Here is a 25,667-nt window from a genome sequence, read left to right as displayed (position 1 = left end):
CCACTCACATTTTAATGGTATCACCTCTGACAAGGTTCGAGGTGAAATGACAGCAGATTACAGACTGAAGGCTGAATGCTTCTACAGTGGAAATCTGCTACTGGGACCAAAATGAAGAGTTATGTGAAGTTCAGCTTTCTGCCATTGTTTTGTTTCTCATTTAGTTCTGATTTTTTTCTGCCACTATAAGTTCAAGTTACCATATTCAAGGCCTCAATTCACTTGCATGAGGTAGTACAGCACAAAAAAAAAACAATGCAAAAGGGCCAAAATTTTATTAATTGCCTTTTTCTACTACCAAATGAATGATGTAGCAGTACACAAAAGTCACGGTTCGAAAGCACACGGTGACACAACGAATTGTGTCCTCTGCTTTTAACCATGATCCAGCTGAGCAGCCATGACAGGCGCCCTGGGAGCAGTGTGTGGGGACGGTACTTTGCTCAGTGGCACCTCAGCAGCTCGGGACTCGGCAACCTTCTGATTATGGGGCCGCTTCCTTAACCACTAGGCCACCACTGCCCCACCACTGCCCCATGCTTTTGAAACCATGGTACGATACAAGTTTGGTACAACTTACATCAAAGCTAAGGCTACTGGCCTCGGGGTCAGAAAAGTGTGCAATTTTACAGAGCGGCATGATACAATTGGCATACATTTATAACACTTAACAGATGAAAACAATCAGGGCATTAAGGAACACTGACAACACCTCCGAGTCAGATCCTGACAGTATGAACTCTGTGTTAGAATGGATTTTTATAAAGAACGATTATTCATAGATTTTTCAGTATTATTTTTTTTTTATAACTATATGATGTTTTCTCTCTGTGCTTGTTATATTGGTTTCACTGGTAAAAATAAATAATTGAATTGGTATATATTTGTTTTTTGTTAAGTTGCCTAATAATTATGCACAGTAATAGTCACCTGCACACACAGATATCCCCCTAAAATAGCTAAAAATAAAAACAAACTAAAAACTACTTCCAAAAACATTCAGCTTTGATATTAATGAGTTTTTTGGGTTCATTGAGAACATGGTTGTTGTTCAATAATAAAAGTATTCCTCAAAAATACAACTTGCCTAATAATTCTGCACTCCCTGTACAGTATTGTGTACTTCAGATTAGTTACATAAGGGAAATAGCTGGTTATGAAAGAATACATTTTACTTAATGTATTTTCTACCCCCACCTCTCTGCCAGGCACCGATGGGATACTGCAGGATGCTGCATCAAGAGGGTGAAAACCCGCATACATTGCATTCTTCTGAATGGGGAACATATTTATTCGTATACATGGGGGAACAGTCCCAAAAGAGCTGCAATTACTTGGAATGAATAACTATAGTCACAATTAAATGAAAAAATTGTTTTATACTTTGGTTCCTGAGAAATCTCAAACAGAACATATGGTGTCCAAAATGTCCCCAACATACCCAAATGGACCAGCTGGCTGCTCCATTTGGAAATTTCTCTACTAATGATCCCAGCTCTCTTTTATAGCAATATGTTTGATGCAGGTTTATTATTAGTACCCATATAGTAATATGGGTACTATACAGGGGCAGTGGTGGACTAGCGGTTAAGGAAGTGGCCCCATTATCAGAAGGTTGCCGGTTCGAATCCCAATACACCAAAGTTATTACTGATCAAAGCACCGTCCCCACACACTGCTCCCCGGGCGCCCGTCATGGCTGCCCACTGCTCACCAAGGGTGCTGGTTAAAAGCAGGGGACACATTTCACTGTGTACCTGTCTGCTGTGCTGCAGTGTTTCAAAATCCTTTCACTTGTTTCTACAGCTTCTCTCATATGGACAAATCACTGGTGTTCTTTATTTTCTTCAGTGTTCCATATTGACACCCAGATGGCATATATGCTAATTCCCACAGTCTGGAATAATTTCAGGAGCATTCTGATTTTAAAAAATTATACTAATTGACCATGCAGTTAAGAGAAATTCTGTACTTTGGGTATTATAATAAAATTATAATATATTCACTAAGGTACACATTTAGAAATGATATTAAGACATACAACAGCGTGGGCCTTGTGTATAAGTGATGGCATTTAGAACAGCTTTGGGTATTGTTCCATTTTGAGAATATCTTGAACTTGCTCTATGAAGAAATTGATGATTGTGATCTTTGCATATGAAAGAAAACTGTGCTCTGGAGTGATTCGATTTGATTTCAGCGCTGTATCATCACTGCTCCTGCTGTGTAGCTGGTGGAAAGATAATGGTGGCAGTGTAATGAAGATGAAAGTCAAGTGTAGATTTGGTACATTAATCACTGCATGTTCTCCGTTTGACTGAATGTACCCAATACCCTGATATCAGTATAAACACACATGCTAGTATAAATACATACAGCCCTACTAATAATAGTTTTTGAAAGACGGGTTGGTCTTAGGGGTTTTCATGCCTGGCAATATGACACTTTATCACCTCTCTGGCATTATTTCATTTGAAGGCGCAATGATTGGGTTCTTGCAACCAGGAATGCCTGGTTGTAGATGGGCTATTTTTCACCTACCCTGAAGAGACATTCTACACACTAGAGGCCAGTGACAGCAGACATATCCAAACACACACAATCACAGCTGACATGATACACACAAACACACACATACAATACCCATACACAATGTACTGGAGGATCATGAGAAGGGAAAAGAGAGTGGGCGAGGGTAAAACACACCCAGTAACACACTGACAACCCCTGAGTGACGTGGCTGGAGCCATGATCTTTTTATAAAAGGTCACACAAGTGGGTAGATTGGTTGACGCCCATAATTCCTGCTGCTGTAAGCATTCAGTGAGTGTGCCCTCTGCCCCTCACTAAGCCACTTTTAAATGCCAACACTGCACATAAACACACACACACGTTTCCCATCTCACTCCAAGTGCACACACACACACACACACACACACACAATGGCACAAAAATTGTAGCATAACAGGGGCTCCTTGTGCTTGAAAGGCCCCGCCCGACTGCACCCAACTCGTCAAGCATCCTGTTCCCGTAATAGAGAAAATTTTATAATAGAGTTTAATGTTCCTTCCTTTCTCCCTGAGCACAGACACACAATGCGACATGTAACATTTGAAGACTGAGAGAAAGGTGCTCAGTCATGAATAAGTAATGAAGCGCTGGGCAAATACTGAGAAAAAGTCAGCACACCAGACAGAAGCAGGGAATTGGGGCTATTATCACAGTCCCAGGGGTGGGAATGTTTAGGTCACTTCCAGGCCTAATAGATGAATTTGACACAGAGAAATGACAACCCAGCGAGTGAGAGAGGGACGCATGTTACCCTCACAGTCGTATGAGGCTAAACTCCTTTGACAGGCTTCTGTGAGGGTAACCATGGAAACCCACCCATCTCACAAGAAGCATGGCAGCGCACCAGTCAGGCTAGCGGCTGAGCTTAAACCAGCATTTCAATAAATAAAAAGAGTTCAACCTGCGAGGAAGGGGGAGAAATCTAACCCAGAATACTGTTGCTAAGAAACAGCAGTGTGGGGTTTCTGTTTCCCCGGAGATTAACAACTCTATCACGCAAAGGCCGAAGCTTTACACTACGTAAGCTTGCATATTGTACTGTTTCATGATGAAACTCACTAATTGTTTTGTCTGTGTAAATAATGCGGCGGAATCTCACACGTGCACAAGTCATTACGAGGACCCAGTGTAAAAACTGTGTAACTACGTGAAGAAAGACAGAAAAATCACTGCTTATGCGTGTCTGTCACTAATTTGAAAGAGTGGCCTCATGAGGTTGTTGTTGGGGGAACGACTTTCACCAGACTGCAGTGCTCTCCGATCCGATTTCTCCCCACTCTTATACACGCCGGGGTTCTGCTTCTGAGGTTCATATTCTCCCAGATTTAATAAACTGCCACTGTTCTGCTGAAAATATCACTTTCATGCATATCTATTCAAACGGATTGGAAGGGAGCGAAGTGTTGTTCAGTTTTTATTCCAGTTAGCTAAAAACAGCCATCGCATAGGACTTATGAGCAAGATGGAGGACACGGCACAAGAGGTTCTGTAAACTCTGTTACCATAGTCATCATATTCATGACGTAAAGATTCCTATTGAAGGTGAACATGAACATAAGCTAGTACTACTATAGACCACAGCTATTCACGGAGATCATGGGTTATTGTGTTGAGGATTTCATATCTCAAACCACGGGAATCCACAAATGCAGTTATAAAGTCAAAGAGATGGAGGATGGAATGGCTGAGCTTACAAAGGAGTGAAGCTAAGAGTGCTTGAGAAAGAGTGATTGAAGCTCTGCTGAATCTTCCGGAAGAGGCAACTCCACCACGTATGTGTGGCTGCAGGCTGAGGTTCTGACAGGTTGCTGACGTAACCACTGTGAGTTCTTTTTTCCACCATGATAATGACTCCAATGTTAAAAATGAGGCATGACCCACTTGTGATGACACTGCATTTACCAGTCCAAGCCAGAGTCAGAGCCTTGAGCCTGTTTGCTCATTTCATTTTTTGGTATTAGGTAGCAAGGAAACATTTTTAAATCCACATGTATGCGGCCTTGTCTTTATACGCTACCAGTCAAAAGTCCAGCTGTCCCTACTCTGTGGTGGGTATAGGGTCTAAGATGGAGTCCCCGTTGTCTAACTAGAAGCCAAGAGTGTGAAATGCTGCATCAGAGCAAAAGCTCCCTGCTTTGGAGATATTTTTGCCTCATTTGCAATTTTTTTGGTTTATTACATAACTTTGTGTGTTAAAGACCCATAAACGTGTCCAAATATTTGACTGGTTATGTATTTCAATATATTCTGATATAACAAATCATAAATCCCAGACACTTGTTTTTCGCCAACGCATGAATGACTCGCAACAAGAAGGTTAAATCCTGAACCGTAGTTACTGTATATGACATGATGCATTGTGTTCACAACTATTCAGTTTTATATTGACAAAAAGACTTGATGTATTTTCACACTCATTTTGTCACTTTCCATAGCCACTTAACTCTACACACATACACACACATCCCATCCACTTACACAGTAACACCTATGGAATATTCAGAGTCGCATATTCAATCAGAAGGAATCATGAAAGGCAGCAGCATTTTTATGTGTGCCGCAATCAGTGGACAAACTCCTCAGGCTCACAAACTTGAAGACAGCGGGATTAGAATGGAGGAGAGTGCTGAATGAGCTCAGATGCTGAATCGTGTTACTGAGATAATGGCGCAAGGTGGAGAAAAAGGAACGGTGATAATATGTCTCCTGCAAATGCAGGCACACGAGTTTCCCCCCATATTATCATCAGTTTCTTATATACACAGCCCAGAGTGTGCATTAACAGGCACACACACACACACACACTCCACATCTCAGTTTCCATGCAAACACATACCACTAAAGCAGAGATACAATAAAACATACATGGTGAAAGGGGCTGGCTCAGCGAGCGGTGGGAGACGTGGCACACGGTGTATGAGAGGAGACCAGGGTTACCGTGGCATAGGTGCACTGAATGGTGGCGGGCTGTAGAAGAGTCTACTTTCGATGAGAGACAAAAGAGTAGTCGAGACTGAAATGGTCGTTTGGCAACATACGGGTCTAACAATGGTACAGGCAAGACACTGGTCCAGAAAGAAGCGGTTAACGTCAGATGTCCGGGTGGCCGTCCACTCAGGCATCCACGCGACCGCTGCAGGCCCGGTGGTGGAATGGCGGCCGTGACACATAATAAATGTCTATTTTAGGTCTGAATTTAACACAAGATGCTCCCACTAGATTGATGTGTCCATGCATTCTTGGACTTTTTGTCCTGACATTGCTTGGTCTGTGTGTGTGTGTGTTCTACATGGACGTTAAAGCTCAAGAGTATGTGGGACATTGGGCCATTCTTGTGCTACCAAACGTAGAATGTGTTCTAGGAAAAGTGCAAGTGTGTTGTCACTATTCAAGATTTATGTTCCTCTGAATGGTCCAAACTCTAAATTCTAGAATTGCCATAATAATTTAATTGAATGTGTTTAAAGTGAACTGATTGTCACATGTGATACACAGCAGCACAGCACACAATGCACACAGTGAAATTTGTCCTCTGCATTTAACCCATCACCCTGAGTGAGCAGTAGGCAGCCATGACAGGCGCCCGGGGAGCAGTGTGTGGGGACGGTGCTTTGCTCAGTGGCACCTCAGTGGCGCCTTGGCGGATCGGGATTCGAACCGGCAACCTTCTGGTTATGGGGCCGCTTCCTTAACTGCTAGGCAACCACTGCACATTATAATAATAATTGGGCCTGTCAGTATGACAGACCATTTACTATTGTGCTGGGAATACGTTTTTGGCTCCCTGAGGGTACCCGTTCAGTTTTTTTTAGAATTTGCACTGACACGGTTGTGTAACGAAGCACACACATTACAATGCCTGTTCAATCAGCCACATTATTAAGATCGCCTGGTTCTTCGGCCACATTATTAGGAACGCCTGGTCCTTCGGCCACTTTATTAAGACCGGCCAGTGTTTTGGCCATTTTATTAGGACCAACTGGTCCTATTACACTTTAGCTAATTTTGCTCCAAACGTCACCAAATTTAACGTGATGCTCCTTGGCTACTCAGAGGACCTGACCAGCTCAAGACTGGTTTCATTTGTTAGGGTCCTGCTTTTATCTTACAATGTCACTTTTTTGGCCAGAATAGAGGAAGCTGCTCATCAGATGAAGAATACAGTCCCACCTCTGTAAAGTCAGTTGTGTTGCCACAATGGACAGCTGGAAAGTGCACTAGCAAAGTTATATATGGCTCACATCTCATTAGATAGATTTTCAGAGACCTTGGTGAGGAGACTGTCCTGAAGAGCTTAAAGCCTGTAACAAATCAGTATCCTGGATACTGTGGTCCACATGTGTGTATGCCACCTCTTAAACAGATGCTGACCAGAAGAATTGTGCATACAAACAGCTTTCACATGCAGCCTTTGAGAAATCCCAGGCAATCTGGACCAACTTCGCTTGCATGTTCACACGTGGTTCTGTAAAATCTTGTAAATGTTGCATTTTATTTCATAAAAGTGACCCATTAATTAAAACCATATAGTCTGAATAATTTTCAGAAAGACATACCATTGCTATTAACATTGAGATAAAGTTGTTGTGATACATTTGATTTGTTACAACACCTATACTCCCATCTCTTCACTGTGATCCATCTCATGATAATTTTGTTCCCCTGGGGACAATCAGGGTTGCGTGTCAAGCTCAGGGACACAACGGTAGTAAGTGGGCAATGAACCTGGGATATTAAATATTCAAAGCTTGGTAAAGCCCATTGAGTCAATTTTTGCAAAGACATAAGTGTTGTCGCCTTGTCATATGAGCTTCATCTGTAACTAATAGTGGATCAATTAGGTGTCAGGTGTATAAAAAGACCCCCAGTACACTAGACCTTCACATCAACTGCAACTCGACCTCTGCAAACATGCCTAATATTCACCCTGAGACTAAAGTGTTGATTATCAAGAGGCTGAAGACCAGATCCACTACTGATGTGGCAGACACCTTCAATGTGTCTCAGCGTCAAGTACAGAGGATAAAAAAAAAAGATTTGAAGAGACTGGAGACGTTTTTGACCAGCCCAGGTCAGGCAGACCCCTCAAGTCAACTGCTCGAGAGGACCATTTGTTGGCTCGAAAATCCAAGGCCAGCAGAGCTCCACTGCAGCAGAGCTCCACGAGACCTGGTCACCTGAAATCCCTGTGTCAACCAGAACAGTTTGTCGGATTCTGTCTCGAAATGGCCTGCATGGTGGAGTCAGTGCCCAGAAGCAGCACTAAACAAAAGACAATTGAAAAAGGCCCACAGCCTGCTAAAAGGATGGATGCTGGAAAAGTGGCAGAAGGTGGATTTTTCAGATGAATCTTCTGTTGAATTAATATATTGCAGGAGACCTTCTTCAGCCTGCATGGATCCAACATTCATGCAAGACTGCTTTCTTTGCTATTCCTGATGACTTCATCAATAAATTGTATAAATCCTTGCCAAATCGCATGGATGCAGTCCTTCAAGCTCCTTCAGCACCACTACTTAATTTGCTGACATATTTTTGTATTTGCAGTAAATTTGATCAATTTCTCTAGGTGACAAAACTTTTGTCTTGCCAAAATGTTACCTTTCTGTCTTGATTAAATGATAAATCTTTTTTTTCAGATAAACTAATTAATTTCAATGCATTAAACATAATTTGGAAGGGTTTTAGCTTTTCATATGAGCTATTTCTAACACCAATTCTAACACCTAGTGGTTAAGGAAGCAGCTTAGAAGGTCCGCCAAGGTGCCACTGAGGTGCCACTGTGCAAAGCACCATCCCCACACACTAAATGCAGAGGACAAATTTCACTGTGTGCACCGTGTGCTGTGCTGCTGTGTGACAATCACTTCACTTTAAAGCAGGTGTTTCTACAAAATAGATAAGCAACGAGACTTTTGTCAGGGACTGGAGGCTCCTACCATTATTTATATTGTGAGGGCATGAGTCCACTTTTTCAGCCACTATGCTACCACTGCCCAGTGTGGAGGGTGTCCTCACCCAATCAGAGACTGAGGTGATTACCATGGATCAAAGAGCCTGTTTCCCTCCGTCCCTTTGATCCATGACAGTTGTTGTAATGCAACATTTTGCTGTGTGAGATCTGAAAGCTCCTCATCCCTTCTGATGCTCATTATGGCCTCCTTCTTACAGAGGATGCTTTTTAATGAGCTAACCATTGTATAATGAGCACCAGAATGACCAGGGTTTTTTCTCCCAGTGACGCTACATGACTCATCCTCTCCTCCTTTCTCGGAGAGACTGCAAAGAAAGATAAAACGATCAACCAGGGAACTAAATGAATTGCAGCAATAAAAAGATAAATCTTGTTGAGATATGGCTCACCCATAATATGTCTCTCTAAGGGTTTTTGAGGCAGTGAGCAAATAGAGATGCATGGAAACGACCTCTTGATGAGGGGTGAGATAAACTGTAGGTGTGAAAGTGATTTTTTTACTTGATGGACTACCAAACCAAGTTGAAAAGATAAAATATCTATGATTTAAAACATAAAATAATTACCGAAAGAATGTCAGAAGTGTTTTCACTGACATTCACAGCATTGAGTCTTCCCTCAGCCCCTTATACAAGGTTCTCGACTTTCATCATGACATTGGAGTCAGATTACATTCGTTGGGAGGGAAGGCCTTAAAACAATGCCATTACTAATTAGTAATTTACAAAAATGTCAGAGGCAGTTGTGAGGACACTCAGAGCCCAATTTCCAAAGCACGTGACTTATTTGCAAGCATGCAAGTAGTCATGATTTACATAAAAAATGGAATCACTTGGTACCTGGATCTTGAGAAAGAGGAACAAACCACCTTTTTTTGTTGGTGTGTATTTATTTACCACCCAGAACGCATATTTAATGCTGATTTTAAACATAGCTAAAATGGGAGGGGCCTATGGCAATGATTGAATGCGAGTACACATGCTTCCTCATTCTGTAGGAAAGCGAGATGTAAGGAAAATACACAAAACTGCTGGAACTATTGAATTGCCATCAATACTTAGTCTTAAATGCCCATTCAGTTCAATAATTCCACCCAAAATACCATCAATAATAATCAGCAAAAAAGAGTTTGAGCAGTGCAAGTTGGTCTTCCTCTTTGCAGCACCCACTGGTGACCGATTGGCCCCACATTTTATACATTTTCTTAATAGTCTAGAGCAGTGGTTTCCAAAATGTGTCCTTTACATTTAACCCATCATCCTTAGTGAGCAGCAGGTAGCCATGAAAAGGGAGCAGTGTGGGGAAGGTATCTTGCTCAAGGGGACCTCAGAAGAATATTGGCAGTTTGAGACCCTTTTCCACGAGACCACCGGTGCCTCTGCAATACATTTGCACGGCCACTTCCACTGAAGTTGCTACTTCAGATTTCGACCATGTACTTATAGTAGACTAAGCAAATCCAATCTGGCATAATCTGATTTGCCATTTGCAGCACCCCCTGGTGATCTGATGAGACTTTCCATCTCGGACCCTTAAAAAACAGCTATTCTGGTCACAACACTGAGTGCAAGATCCTGCCTTCTCCCTCTTCTGTGAGAGAGGACATCACTATATACTGTATACTATATCACCTAATACTGTATCCGTAATTCAGCCTTGGGGCAGAATTACAGCCACTTTTATCCAGTCCCACATTGAGATTTCCCCAGGACGAGGCCATTTCGGGCTCTCTGAACAGCGAAGCAGAATGACCAAAGCACTCTTCACACATATCGCCATTTCCAGCCACTGCAGAACCATAGACAGGCCAGAGGAACTCGTATTAATGTAAAATAATCTGACAAAGTGAAATTTTCATGTCAGGGACCTCTCACTCTCAAATGGGTGTCTGAGTCAATTCCAGCTCATAGGGTGCAAGGCAAGAACCTCCCACCCTGGGGACCTACTGCCACTCACCTTGCACACATTTGTTTGGTGGGTGGGAGGACGCCAGAAGTCCACGCCAACACAGGGAGAGCATGCAAGCTTGGCACACATGAATTTGGGATCCTCACAACACAGAGAAGTATGGGGCAACATCCACCAAGCCGACAAGCAATATAGTGGAATCTGTACTGGATGGGGACTAGTTCTATTTCAAATTCGGGATTTATTATCATCTTTCCAGTTATGTTGACATGCAGGCTACCATGTCCAGTCGAGTTACAGGACTAAGCAGTTATGGAAAGTGAGTGAGTGCATTCTTCAGTTTCGTAGAGGCAGAAAGGTTGCCAGGTCAGAGGAGATGACATCAAGTGTGACAGTAGTGAAAATGAGGGGAGATAGATGCATATCTATATATCATAGTTCTTACACAGTTTTACAAAAATAATTTCAATTACTCTAAGGCAAATTTTCATGACCACATGTTCTCTGAAATGTCTGTGCAAATGCGAAGAAGAAAACCCACCACAAAAAGTCACAATCACCAGAAAATTGTTAAGCTAAACGTATGATAACCCTGAAAATCTTTACTTAAATGCAAGCATAAAAACATGTAAAATCATGTTCAACTATAGATCATCAGCTAGCAACTTTTCCAGGTCGTTAATGACTAGGAACTCTGATTTCATCTTGTTTCCTTAATCCTGGGGGGATCCTGTATCTTATGTGACACAAACAGAACACCAACACAAAGCAGTGAAGTGTAGATATGTAGATTTTGGTCTACACCATAACGATTTGTGTTCCTACCGCCGGTCTGCACTCTGGATCTGGGCCTTCTGGACAACTGCCTTCTAATAGTCTTGCTTTTCCTTTCCTTGATCGTTCACATCACAGTCATCTCTACCCTGCCTGATTGGGGGATCACCCCCATCTACGTGAATGAGCTCAACGCGTCTTTTTCCGCCTTTTATGACCTGAACCTTTGAGTATTTTGTGGGGGCTGAGACGCAGCCACAATATTTGTTTTACTGATCGAAACGGTCATTTCATTGTTTTAGTGTTACTAATTTGGTGCAATAAGGAAGGTGATAAAACCCCCCATTGCACAACAGGTTCATGGCCATGTCCAGAGCAGAAAGTGGGTGAAAGATGATCTGAGAGTGGAGGCAAAGGATGTAGCAATGCACCCCCATTTAGTGAGCTTTTACATCACTGACAGATGTGAAGAAGGCAAGCTGTTCAGTCCTGAGGGATTTCTATTCATTTCTTCAGCAGGCCCTGAAGCTGAAGAACCTGAAGGCCTCTTACACACTCAGTCTGAAAGGTGGCACAGACTGCAGCACCCTCTGTTGGCCGGATCTGCACAACACATGCTGACTGGAGTACAGTTTTTATTGTTAACCAAGGGCCCAGAGGCTCTTAGCATTTCAGTTCAAGTTCATCATTTCTATTTTCACATACACACACTGCATGATAACCTATCACACTTAAAACACACACTGAACACATACAGAAGAAGGAAGCATACCGTGGAGTGTCTTTCTGAAAGACATAAGAGCAGGTCTACGGAGGCTTTTACAATAATCGTATAAAAGGTCTGTACACCATCATTTTTGGCTAAAGGAAGGACATTAAAACCTTAAAACATTTACAGAACACAGGAAGCTTGACAAACAAATGAAAAAGTGAATTATAAAAATATTTCTTTTCAAGGATCATTAAATATTGTGCTGGTGTAATACTGTTCTTTCACCAAGTTTTTTTCCATTCTGTGTCAGGCTAAAAAAAAAAAGAGAATAATAGATCCATTTCCTGTCAGAGCAATCTAAAAATCTGTGCTTAGGTCAGCGCAACCCTGACAGCAGCCATGTTGCAAGTGGTAATAACACTGTTTCCATGGTGATACATGAACACACTGACTGTAAAAGCAAGGAAAGCTGCCGAGCTGAGGACAGCTGGGTTCTAGGTCTCGGAATGGGACTTTTTCTTTTCTCCCCCCTAGCCGTTCAAAGTGCCAGTCTTGCTCCCCCTCTTCTGCTGCCTTTCCGAAGGCCCAAGTGCTCCTCAAACCGCAGAGACCTGCTCGCCCTCTGCTGACGGAAAGGAAAAGGGGGTTATAACACGAGCTCCTCCCCACTCCACAGCTCGATCGGACAGAGAAAGACCCTCACCCTCCTGCTCCGGGGGCTGGGTGTAGCTGACTGGGGGGGTCTTCATTAGGCCGGGCGAATCGCATGTTCTTTTGAGCAGACGAGACCTCTGCAGCGCGGCGTTGTAATCTGGCGGGCGTCGCCCCGGAGTCTGGTCGTAGCTCACCTTAGCCAGTGGAGTGTAGCCAGGCGGAGTGGGAGGAGGCTCACGGAGACGCCCCTCCCTCTGACCTACAGTGGGAAGGTGGGAAGTGCAGGTGTGTGATCACTCAACACACACACACACACACACACACACACACAGTGATCAGTGCAGTGCTGCCAGTTTACCTGCAACACTCTTGTTGCCACGACGTTTGATAGTTCCCGTCTCGCCCTCTAGCTCTTCACCCCAGTAACCAGTGGGTGTTGCCCAGTAACCACGTCCTGCACCCTCAGACAACGTGTCCCAGCACCTTTGTGGAATACTCTGTATGTTGTCATGGGAACCACTAGAGCAGGAAGTCCAGCTTCCCCGACCACTGTCAGCAGCATCCAAGGAGGCACGGTCACACTGATCCTGGGACAGAGAGTAGGAGCTGAGAGAGGAAGGGAGAAAAGAAACTCAGAAATGGCTCTTTCTATTACCCTACGTCCTCATAAACCCCAAAGTGTGTGTGAGTGTGTCTCACCCCAAGCTGAGCTGGTCTGGCTCTGATCTCGCTGCTGTAAGTATGTGGTTAGCTGTGCGTGTGTTGACATGCACATGTACGTGAGAGTGTGTGTGTGGCTTTCGAACGTCATCCATCAGGTCACACGATGAGGTGCTAAGGAGGCTGAGCTGTTCTGCATCTGTAGACATAAAAACACCTAAAACACACACATACACAACAATAAATACAATATGAGCACAATCATAGGCTCAAAGTGATCTAACTTCCAAATTTGGTGAAGCTCTGAACTAGCATTAATTTGTGCTATTAGGCAATTCCTTTTTCTAAATGTGGTAGCCGGAAAAGGAAGAAAAAAGTAACTTTCTCTTGGAAAATTATTTTATTTGGGACTCTTCTGAATGCATTTAGGGCCAGTTTTGTGGTAATTTGGCAAAAAACCTAGGACTAAAGTAAAGGAAAAATTTGCCATGAATGCTAGAAAGTTTCATGGCTATGGTCTAAATGCAAATGTTATGTTCATTTTGCTCTATTTGGTATATAGATGCATTTTTTTAAAGAATGCTGGGTGCAAGTAAATGTTTTATTTTAACATCTTGCATAATACACAATATAGTCATGCTCAGGAGCAAGGCCTGTTTTTGTTTGGTGTAGCGGACTTCAGGTCCCTTTTGGCACAGAGATTTTATCATTAACTGTCATATTTTATGGTAAGCAATGGCTTCTGGAAGTGTACCTCTGCGCAGTGTGCTTTGAGGAGATGTTGGTGGGGAGGAGAACTGAGACGATGCATTTGACTGATGATGGTCCTCTTGTTGTCTCATGTGTTGACTCTGCCCCTTATCAAATGTGCTGAGAATCTTTGGCAAATTCTGAGGTGGCCTGGTGCCTGCACAAAACCAAGTACAGGCAGACAGAATCAATTCATCTGTGACATATGTCATCAGAATTTTGTGTATGTGTTCATGTTCTTACATGAAGACTCTTTGCCTGATGCTCTCTTGTGGTATTGGTGCGGGTGTGGAGATGAAGGGCTGGGGCTTCTGCGTGTGCCAGAAGATGAGTCCACCCTCTTCCTGTCTGATGGTGTCTTCAGCACTGAAAAGACAGGGCGAACTTTTAATCCTGCAATACTCAGTGCTGGAACAACACAATGAACACATGAAGGCAAAAGCAGCACAGGTCCATGAAGCCAAAGTGAGTTTCTCAATCAATTACACCACTCAGAAGACATTTTGTTAATTAAATCAAACTATTTATGAAAAAATCTAGTTTGCACTGGCTGTGTTTATAGGATATGTTATAAAATGAACGAATATGCAGAATTTCTGTATCTGTAGACCAGAAAAGTAAATGAATACATTCAGATTTTTCAAATCAGCTTGAACACATCATCAGGGAGGGATGTTGCTTTACTCTTGTGTACTTGTGTGTGTGTGTTGGAGTGGGTGGGAACTCACGCATGTGTGCTGCTGGCTCACACTGCAGGGAGAGTGTGTGTAATGTTTCCTCATCAGACTGAGGCCTGTGTATGCGCGTGCTGAGGTACTCCTTCACCCGGCGAATCATGAGTTCCTCCTCATAAAGGCGCTTGGCACTCAGGAACGAGCCCCGCCTCCCACGCTTCTTCTGGCCAATTAGAGGCATGTCCAGCATTGCAGAGCTGCTTGACTGACTCAAGGACCTGGAAGTGCACAAGTTACCATGATGTCAGGTAACATGTAAAAACTGCTGTTTTTTTCAAGCACAATTACAAAAATGATTGCTGCTATGGTTTGAAGTTATTCCTTTTTCTGGAGGTTTAATAATTACATTATTTAGTTTAGGTAGTTTAATTAAATTATTTTAAATACAACTGGCTGCTTACATAATGGACAAAACTGAAACTCATTGAAACACCTCAAATATTCTTTTTATCTAACAGTCACGAATGTGTAGTATGAACTCAGAAACCCATAGAAGGGATTGGCAGAAATGAAAGAGGGAAGAAGGCTGTGGGCTTTCAACCCTCCAACCACATGCCGGCTTGCTGCAGAACACTCACAGGCAGACGGGAAATAAACGGGGGACCTCCATCACTCCGATTTATTGATTTCCGTATCTATCTGCAGGGCCACGCAGGCATCATAAAATGTGGCTCTCAGATATGCATGAATCACGCGAGGTATTAAACAACGTGGCTCATTAACGTGCTGGTGCACAGATGGGCGAACGCAAACAAATGCAGCTGACTGCCTGTAAACTGAGCGAAGGAGCAGCAGAAGATCTCAGTGGTGGAAGGCAGAGAAGAGAAAAGACGACTGGCCCACTTACCCCAGACTCCTCCACTTCTTCTTCCTGGAACATGGAGCCACGGGAAAGCAGGATATGGGGTGAAAAGGAGAGTGGAAGGATAGAGAGGAAGACAAAGAGACAAGTGCTTAGACAGGGAAGCCCAGCACACCAGCGATCCCAAACGGCCAGTTCAGACACACGGTGCAACAAAAAACACACACACTTTATGAATATGTGTGTATGTGTGTACCTGGTTCGGTACAAAAGAGTTGGGTCTGTATATACTGTTGCCATCTGGCTGACATGTCGGATCTCTCTGGCTATCATCCTCAGCTTCTCAAAGTTCACCAAACCATCAACCTTAGACTCGTTCCCTAAAGACAGACACACAAAAAATATTAACTTTTTGTTACTGAGGTTTAGGAAAGGATTTAGGATTTGAAGATAAGGCTGTTTGTGTGCATGTTACCTTCATGAAGAAATGTCAAGTCTTTCTTGATGACGGGGAAGAGGGGAACGATGGGGGGCTGCAGCGTGTTGGTGGGCGTGCTGAGGAGGCTGCGGTATTTGCCCATGTTCCTAGATGGATCAAACACACCCTGCAGTTCCTGCAGCAGCTTCTCGTACTTCACCGGCAGCTTCTCCCAAGTGCCTCTCAGCCGAGAGACGGGAGCCAGGTTCAGACCACTGAGAACAAAAGCACGCACACAGCAAAAATCTCCATCTTAGGTGCATGCTACATTCATTTAATACTAATGCTGCAACAACAAATTCTTTATCATTTTTATCACCCTCACTGATGTCAGTGTGAGAGTTTGTGAATGTCTTCGTCTGTGTGCGTCTGCAAGTGCAATGACGTGGACGATTCTGCATCGTCATTTACAGAATGACGTAGTTTGGTAGTGTAGAAATTCTTGTTAAAAAGTAGCGCCGGTAGTGAATGTGGCGGCCCGATCTGAACACACAGCATGCTATTACGTGGCCTTGAGCCGCTGTTGAACTGCTGCATGCTGTGACCAAAGCGGGCTAGTGTGCGGTCTTTCTCACACAAGAAGCCGAAATGGTTGAAAAGTTGATCTTGTCAGTGTCTGAGTGTCAAGAGATCTACAACAAGTCCTTCACTCTTGTAATCGAAAACATGATGTGAAAAAATGTCTAAAATTGATGGGATGCACTGTGATGCATCGATAATCATAATCGAGTCATGAGACCAGTGAAGGTTCACACCTCTAATATGAAGTACAGGGGATTTTGGATGCTGTGCATTAAAAACCTTCACGGGAGCAGTGATGATGTCTACAGACTTGAACAGACTTTTTACCACAATAAGCCACAGCAACCTGCTGAAAGAGCAGCATGGCCCAGGGCCTGTGGTGTAATTCATTACCTGATTATGTTAAAGGTCGAGTTGTAGTTGTTCAGCTCCCTGCAACGGGCTGCTACTTTGATCAACTGCTTGATGACCTTTGCCCTCCGAAGCTGATTAGGCTCACTCACGACCTCTGTGGCGACCCAAAAAGTCTCCTGGTTGATTAGATCTTCAAATTGGCGCAGGTTGCTGAGTATGTTTTTGGGACAAAGCTTAAAAAGATCCATGATGTAATCCACAGGCTGGATGCTAGAGAATAGCAAGTAGTTCTGCGCCGACAGCTGATTGGCCAGTTCCACCGAGCTGAGTGCGAGGAGGCAGAGCTCAGACTCTTTGAGCACATCCTGAGCTTCAACATCTGAACACAAGGTCTCTGTTTCTGTGTTATTCTTCAGGTAGTACCTAACACATAAATACAAAGCTGTGGGTGTTAAAATATGGTACACTTGAATGCTATTTTAATCTCTTATTTTAGTAATGCATTCCTTTTTAACCCAGCCAATATAGTACAAGTACCCAGTAGAACAGACAAAAACCCATTTCATAATTAAAACAATGTCATCTTATTATTGTGACCTTATAGAATCAAGAATACTCTACATCCATTCCAGACATGGATGATGCTCTGATTTGTTCCATGTTTTTGGAACACAAATTCTGTTTTCTTTTCCACTAGAGAAAGTGTGTCCAAAGTTTGGTCATCAGAAGTATCCTGATATCTAATTAATGTCCCTTTTGCATTTTGCGGAAGTGATGTCATCTGTGTGATGACGGGACGGGAGATACAGGAAACAGAAACCGTTATATAAAACCACGATTAAACGAGAGGAAACAACATCCCGTCTCGTTTTCATTAATGAAAATAGGGAGACATTTCAGGTCTAGATTTTATCTTGTAAACCATATCTAGTTGTCAGAAATATTACATGATATATTCTGTTATAGTTATCATCACACGACCAGCATTTCATAAGAAATTTCATTGACAAGAACACTGATTACTGATTGTAAGTCGTTTAGTAAATGCCAGAAATGTGTGTGCATATATGTGTGTATATATATATATATGTGTGTGTGTGTGTGTGTGTGGTGTGCACCTGGCATTGAGCTGTATCCGGTCGGCCAGTTTATTTAGCTGGTCAGGAAGTCGTCTCTGCTTGATGACACCCTCAGTGGTGACGGACACCTCACACAGAGAGTACTCTTCCGCTGACCCACTCAGCCCAAACTCTCTCATGGCATAGTTGGCCACCTCGCTGGCTGTGGTGTCCTTGGTAACCATCAGGTACCTACTCTGCTGGTCAGACTTATACACCCGCAGCACCTGGTCCAGCTCTGCACAAAGAGGACTCAGTTTGTCAATTATCAGAACTTAATGGTCTAGCGTTCACAGTGATGATTACACCATTATTTATGACCCTCATGAGATAAGATGATCCTTTATTAGACCCACATGTCACTGGCATCTTTTGATGCTAAAACATTTGTTCACGCCCTCGCATGGACTATTGCAGAGAAGTCTGTCTGAGCCACTTATACAATCTGTGTGGCCAATGACCTCCTTCGTGACTATTCTCATTCAGAGTAGCAGCAGGGGAATGAAGAGGTGTGGGTCGAAACGTACCTGACTGTGTGCTGCTCTGGTCGCCACCATGCTGGGGACTCTGAAGATCAGAGCTGCTATGCAGCAAAGCTCCATTAACTGCTAGAGTTGGAAGGGTCTGTTTGAAGGGCTTGGTTCCCACGATGCTGTCATCCTGCGTCTGCCCCAAACTAGTCGAAAAAATACAATACAAGAGAGAGTGTGTGTGAATGGACCTTCAGCAAAACGGACCGTCCACACAAGAATGTTTTTATCTGAAAGCAGGAAAGTTTCTATCCAATCCGGAGTTTCAGGCAATGCAAAACGATAACTTTTTTAAAATTTAAAACAATCTGTATCATGATATGAGTGTTCTAGTGTGTGAGTGTATGTACCTATACGGTTTCTGTGGTAAGATGCTGATCCGGGTTTTATCCAGAATCTTTAGCAGTTTGCTGCGGCCACCAACAGTGTGTGCCTTTGCTTTCTTGTTGACCTTCTCTTGGCCTCCTGTGCTTAACGCTGTGGCCAGGTCAGGAACAGAGAGGCGGTTCTTCCTTCCATCTCCGATCTTTGGGAGATGTGGCCCACTCCTCCTCTCCTCCAGTACTCTAGAGACCAGCTCCTTAAACACTGTATTAACACACACACACACACACACACACACACACACACACACACACACACACACACACACACACACACACACACAGTCCTGTTATAAATATAAAACATGAGCATCACACACACATACAAAAACTCCAAAAGGGGTGGTGCCATGGGATCCTCCCATTTTAATGCACTATTTGTTTTCATATTTCTGTAAATACTGCAGACGTGCGTGGTGTTCCACTTATGAACAATCCCGATGCGTTACATGTATAAGAGCACCGTGAAGATAATAATGACATAGTATAATTCCAAATACAACAACAGCATTAGGCACTAGTGGACTTCCCACAGGGATGTAGATGCACAATGTCAGCAACAGGTGGCATTTTTGTCTATCTAAAGTAACAGATGACAAGATGAGGACATAAATGAACTAGAGACAGACCTAGCAGGTTCGTTTTGACACATATGTTGTGCTGTAGGTGGCCCTTTAAGATGTCCATGGCTTTCGACAACAGCAGGTTCTCAAAGCTCTGACCATTCACTTCAAGAATCTAAAGAAAGACAGAAAGGAGACACATTTCTTCATTCTACCAAACATAGAAACATCAACTGACACAAACAGCATTGGTGTACAAAATTAATACAGACCAGCCTAATCGGTTCAGAACTAACAAAAAATTGAGCGTAACTAAATAAATGAATCAGCTTCATTTATTATCCCAAAGAGATATTTTTACCAGAAAGGCCCTTCTGAAAACATATGTCACAAGGCCACATTAAAAAATTCATTGTTTTTATTGGTAGAATAATACCCGATACTGCGAGAGACAAAAATGTGGCAAAAACCTGGAGGTTCTACCGAAGCAACAGCTTCACCATATGAGACACACCTGGTCTCCACGTTTGAGCCCCGCTTTCTCAGCATTACTCCCCGATTCCACAGCGCTGATGAAGAGGCATGATCCCCGCTCAGCTCCGCCCAGCAGGGTAAAAGGAAGAGGCGTGTCTTGAGATGCTCTGGACAGACACACGACGCGAGGCTTTGCCTTGGCGGCGCATGCTATGTTCAGCAGACGCAGGTGTCCATTCATCTTCTGTTCAGACGGGAGAAATGAGGGATTTTTACATGTGGCATTTTGCTTTCTCACGACCATGACTTCATTTTCAACATCTCAGCAGATGCTAAAAAGGTTCTTTAGGGTCCTTAAGGGTATCTTTAACACTATAATCATTTTAGAGTTGTGTGTTTAGGCCTAGGAGCAAGACCAATTAAAATGGAGCTAATGGAAAACGAAGCTTATCCCCCCCCCAATTAATCTGACATGAGGTCCAGTTGGCCAGAACTTCTTGTTCTGTCCTTCACAGTGCTGCTATTTTTTTGTTGTTGCTTCGAGTAGGTTTCAGAGCCCATATGTTTCTGCTTTCACTTGAGAAAATAAGATGACTCAGTACTTTTACCCGGAGCCTTTTTTAAACACGAGTATCTAGACATCTGCTTGAGTGACAAATGTAGTTTCGCCACCTCGGCACTTTGATGATGCAGGACTCCGGTTTACACTGGGATGGGCCGCATTGACTCAAGCCAGACTGTTTACCAAAGTTCTTCATCTATCGGGATAGCTAGCTTACCTTATCTAAAAATACTCGACTATAGAAAGTAAAGACAGGGCCGGGCGTCAAATCCCAACCACGGACTGGTATGCACGGTATATTCACTGGGAAGCCTGAGTAATATTTATCCAAGGTGTGTGTGATTTGGGTGTGTGTGTGCGTGCGTGTCACCTCTCTCTCCAGACTGTTCTGGAACTCCTCCAGGAAGTTGCCCATTGACTCATCCTCCTCAAAATCAGTGAAATAATTATTTACCCACATGAGCACCACACGGGTCACCTGAAAGGAAAAAGACGACCAGATGAGTCCAGATGCATAGATTTTCTGTATACCACATGCGCTAACTTATCATTGTTAGCGCAGAGCTGGAGTAAACTTTATGTTAAATCTAAATGTGTAAAAGTCCCATAACTGCCATTCACAATGGCTGAAAGGCTGAAAAGTACAAAGATTACAATAATCACCACTCTCACTCTACGTGTTTGAAAATGTAATACCATGCTATAAAATATTTTTATTGATGGCATTGCTCAGGAGACTAATGCGTCTCTGCTCCAAGCGTCTGTGTGTGCAGACCTTGTCACGAAGGCTGGGTTCTCTGAACCACTCCAGCAGTCTATGCCCCAGACTGAGCGGGCAGGGCAGAAAGGTGCGGTATGTCAGTAGAAAGTCCTCTATGTATGTTGGGTCGACTACGGAGTGATCCTCTATTAGATGCTGCATCAACCGATCACATGTGCCCTGTGATGGAGAGACAGACCGACAAACAGAACAAAACGGAACGGAATGGAGATTCTTTAGTATGTAAGTATGCAAATGCATTTATGGACCATTTGACATGATCAAACATCTTACCTGATCACATGACTGTGATCCCTACTTTAATGTTTACAACAGAGAGATCAGCTAATATCTGCTAATTCCAAATTTACCTTGACAACAATGTGTCCTTTGCGGGTTCCAGTCCGGTCAAGCTCACGATGTTCCTTCACCATGACAATCTCCCCCTCCTCCTCAACACGCTGCGTGTTCAACTCAATGCGGTTCAGGATGCAACAGTATTCCTGTTGGGCTACGCACACAAACTGCATGCAAGAACACACACAGAATTGTTAGCCATTCATAAATAAAAATGAAAATACATTTCAAACGTACTGAACACACTGGGTTCTAACACACACACCTGGCAGTCATCCACCTTGGTCTTCATTACCCCCATCATCAGCTCTTTCTCCAGAGAAGGGGTCACTCCAAAACTACTGCCCATCCCTAGAGTCTCACTGTGGCCATCTGGGTAGAGAACCTCCACTGAGCCATTCAGAATCACAGACCAGGAGTCCAACTGCAACATAAAACACACAGTCCACTACAAACTGATCTTTGTACACACAGAAGCCCAGAGTAGTGGACCGATTCACCCACTGAGGTCCTCTTGATCAAGGTCCGGTTCATACACTAGGGTCATCAAAAAAAAAAAAAACCTCCATTCTCAGATATTAACCGATACCAAGTTTCTGCAGTGTAGTGGCTATCATGTTCGCCTAACATGTGAAAGGTCCTCGGTTCGAAACCGACCTCTTCAGAGACAGACCTCTTCCTTATTGGTGTAGTGGTGGCCTAGCGGTAAGGAAGCGGACACGTAATTGGAAGGATGCCACTGAGTAAAGCACCGTCCCCACACGCTGCTCCCTGGGCGCCTGTCATGGCTGCCCACTGCTCACCAAGGGTGATGGTTAAAAGCAGAGGACACATTTCTTTGTGTCACTGTGTGCTGTGCTGCAGTGTATCACAATGACAATCACTTTACTTTCATACTAAAATTTAGCATCAATTTCTATACCAATCGCACTGGTATAAATACTATAAAGGTTTGCATCTGCCGGTTAACCGAAATCACAGTGAAATTTTCAACAGGCATAGCCGTGGGCAGCCCCTCTCGCGGCTACCTGAAGGACGTTTACATGAGACGCACATCAAGCACTGTCTGGAAGTATTTCGGTTCGGGTTCAGGCTCACCTTTGGTAGGTGATTTGTTTTAATTAATTATCACAAAAGAGATGCGAAAATGCTGAGGAGTACAGCGCTCATAGCGCGTGCAAAGAAAGCCGGGCTTTTAAAAAGCTGCACTTGTTGGGCTTTTAGCTCTAACTGCTCAACGTGCATAACCTTTTCACTTCTGCAGCAAAGTTTTTTTGTTTGGCTCAAAATACATTTCTTTTAATTATTCGATTATTTGTTCCATTTGTTATCTATCTAATTAGTTATTCATTTCTTTATGTGGTATATATACACTACACACAATAAGTTAGGTATATTGTTATTTACATGAGTGATTTTCCTATTTGCTCTGAATTTGAATGAAATAAGTAAAAGTTCCCTTTGATATTACTAAAAATCTATGAGAACACCATTTTCATTAGTTTAATATTTATTACACCAAAAATTTTGACAATAACAGGGATAGCCCCAAATAACAAAAATTGACAATGTCAGTAGCCGGTGTTTCCACCATTTGCCACAATGACAGCTTGACAGCGACGTCTCAGGCTCTACATGCGTTCTACTCTTCCACAAGTGCTACACGCAGTGGATCGTGGGGGTACGATCATTCAGAAAAACACTAAATGAGGTGTGTCTGTCACCCCAATACAATTGCCTCCCTATCCCAAAAATGTCTGAAGTGAAACAAACACCATATGTATGACATCCACTAACTTATTGAGAAAACTGTATATAGAATGGATTTCTAATTTTTTTTCCCTTCTAAATATTCTAAAAATATTACTACTTTTTTTTTCTTTTTCTGCCACTGTAGTATAAAAAAAACAGTACAGATTATCATCCTTAGTATCGGTATCAAGTTTGAAATCTCAGTATCGTGAGACCTGACAGACAGAGTAAGGAGTGTGGCACCCAGAAGCAAACCCGACTGACCTCCTCCCCGTGGTTGAGGACGATGGTTCCGGCACGCTCCACCACGGCAAAGACCATGACGGCGCACAGCTCCCTCCTCACCCACACGCTCAGGTTGGCGAACGCCGGCAGCTGTCCCATGAATTCCAGCAACTGCTCTGAGGTACAAACACCAGCCTCTGGTCAGGCAACGTTCTTTCATGTTTCAGTAGGATCACACCACAAAAAGTGATCAATGCTGAAATCTAATACAACGTGTGTGAACATGACAAACAAGCATACAAATTTAGCCCAGATTATCATCACATCAGCATCTGTGGTCAGCCACAGCAGACGCTTCACATGCTCTCACATCTCACATATATATCAGCGACACTTTTATTTACAGAAGTACTGTTCACACAAGAGGAAGAAACACTCAAGAGCTGGCAGTGCGTGTTTATGTGTCTGTGTGTACTGTCCATTTTTTAAAGTTCTGCAATGAAAGTTGAACTATGAATAAAAAAGGAGGGAACAATTTACATCACTCCACTTGTAAGACCAATATGTACGACACTCATGGTGACCCATTCTTGCATAATCAATTTCTTGGCCATGGGCCCAAAGTTTCAATGTTCTGTTAAATCAAAATAATCCAAAATGCAGAAGTCACATTATTGGAAGAATGACAGTAGTAACAGCAGCCACAAAATAAAAGCCATCATGGCAACACAACAAACTAGAGCCCTTCAAACCAAAAAGAAACCTGTTACTGAATTCATAATTACTCATAAACAACTAATCTATTGAAAAATACTGAGCTGAAAATTCAGCATCTCCTGCCAAGTTTCTCTATAGTATCAGTGTTTAAAGATAACATTGAGGTAACATTCAGATAACATTAGAGGTTTTAAAAACATGTCATATTGATTTCATATTAAACCAGGGTGTGGAATGGTGGGTATCCAGCACTATTTTGTTATGACTGAATTATGCTTTAGTAGAGCTACTCTCATTTTTAGTGACTTCGTAAATACACCAAGACTCTTCATTTGTTTTGAGTATTTAAGTTCAGTTTCATTCAAATACATTTCTTCACAAGTTATTATTTTAATCCAAACACCTCAGAAAACTGGGCAGTTCAGCAGCATAGCCTAGTGGGTAACACACTCGCCAATGAACCAGAAGACCCAGGTTCAAATTCCACTTACTACCATTGTGTCCCTGAGCAAGACACTTAACCCTAAATTGCTCCAGGGGGGGACTGTCCCCGTAACTACTGATTGTAAGTCGCTCTGGATAAGGGCGTCTGGTAAATGCTGCAAATGTCATATTATTACTGAAGATGGTATGATTATTACCGATGTCATCATCAGTGCGGTCAATCGGTTCCTTCTCCAGACAGTCGCGCACCACGTCTCTGCTCATCAGAGGGTCTGTGGAGCGGCCCATCTCCTCCTCATCTTCCTCCTCATCATCCGAGTCCACGGCGGTCTCCTGCAGCCCAGTCAGGTCCACGTCCCCACACTCGCTCTCGGTGGACTGCAGACATGGAGTTAAGAAAGGAGCACAGAAGAGACGACGTGTTACAGGAATCACACACACACACACACACACACACACACACACACACACACACACAGTCTAGAACATTTCAGCGCAACATCCATATTGGATCACAGCATACCCATAATGCATCACCAAAGTAAGAGCACCATATAGAGTAGATAGAAATTAAGTGTACACAGTTCTGTTAAATGCCAGGTTTGTGATCTAAATGTACAATCTACTTGTTTACAACAACAATAAGCTGGTTATGCACAACCTTATACCAACACTTGATGCACCAACTGCTTTAATGGCAGCATTCAGTCTTCTTTGATGGGATGGCGCAGATCGGATCTTAAATATTTGCCTACTCAGGTCACCCCACAGATTTTCGATATGGATAAGGTCTGAGGTTCCAAAATGTATTTTCTGATTGTGAAGCCATTCTTTAGATGATTTGAGTGTCTGTTTGGGGTCACTGTTGTGTTGAGATGCTGGAAGATTT

The 25,667-nt window shown here is 43.1% G+C and overlaps 1 protein-coding gene across 4 annotated transcripts in view; it reads right to left on the bottom strand.

Annotated features, from left to right (window-relative positions):
• Nucleotides 1–11,845: 11,845 nt before the first annotated feature.
• The window catches only part of rapgef2a (Rap guanine nucleotide exchange factor 2a), a 28,016-nt gene continuing 14,194 nt past the window's right edge, over nt 11,846–25,667 (bottom strand). For 2 of the 4 annotated variants that reach the window (XM_028976116.1, XM_028976119.1), the window contains 22 exons: nt 24,976–25,156; nt 23,657–23,793; nt 21,906–22,064; nt 21,655–21,807; nt 21,299–21,463; nt 20,894–21,001; nt 20,002–20,205; nt 19,554–19,662; nt 18,892–19,129; nt 18,539–18,687; nt 18,012–18,249; nt 16,933–17,316; nt 16,015–16,232; nt 15,796–15,919; nt 15,585–15,608; nt 14,732–14,955; nt 14,247–14,369; nt 14,008–14,160; nt 13,293–13,470; nt 12,952–13,199; nt 12,643–12,852; nt 11,846–12,561 (listed from right to left, as the gene is read on the bottom strand). In XM_028976116.1, the coding sequence (XP_028831949.1) occupies nt 12,536–12,561; nt 12,643–12,852; nt 12,952–13,199; nt 13,293–13,470; nt 14,008–14,160; nt 14,247–14,369; nt 14,732–14,955; nt 15,585–15,608; nt 15,796–15,919; nt 16,015–16,232; nt 16,933–17,316; nt 18,012–18,249; nt 18,539–18,687; nt 18,892–19,129; nt 19,554–19,662; nt 20,002–20,205; nt 20,894–21,001; nt 21,299–21,463; nt 21,655–21,807; nt 21,906–22,064; nt 23,657–23,793; nt 24,976–25,156 (3,753 nt within the window). In that variant the 3' untranslated portion in view covers nt 11,846–12,535. The remainder of the gene's footprint in view (nt 12,562–12,642; nt 12,853–12,951; nt 13,200–13,292; nt 13,471–14,007; nt 14,161–14,246; nt 14,370–14,731; nt 14,956–15,584; nt 15,609–15,795; nt 15,920–16,014; nt 16,233–16,932; nt 17,317–18,011; nt 18,250–18,538; nt 18,688–18,891; nt 19,130–19,553; nt 19,663–20,001; nt 20,206–20,893; nt 21,002–21,298; nt 21,464–21,654; nt 21,808–21,905; nt 22,065–23,656; nt 23,794–24,975; nt 25,157–25,667) is intronic. The other 2 variants (XM_028976117.1, XM_028976118.1) reach the window with 2 other exon arrangements.

This window comes from Denticeps clupeoides, chromosome 4 (genome assembly GCF_900700375.1).
Source record: "Denticeps clupeoides chromosome 4, fDenClu1.1, whole genome shotgun sequence".
Lineage (NCBI taxonomy): Eukaryota > Metazoa > Chordata > Actinopteri > Clupeiformes > Denticipitidae > Denticeps > Denticeps clupeoides.
The sequence above is the reverse complement of the archived record's forward strand: the minus strand, read 5'-3'. Positions and strand labels throughout refer to the sequence as shown.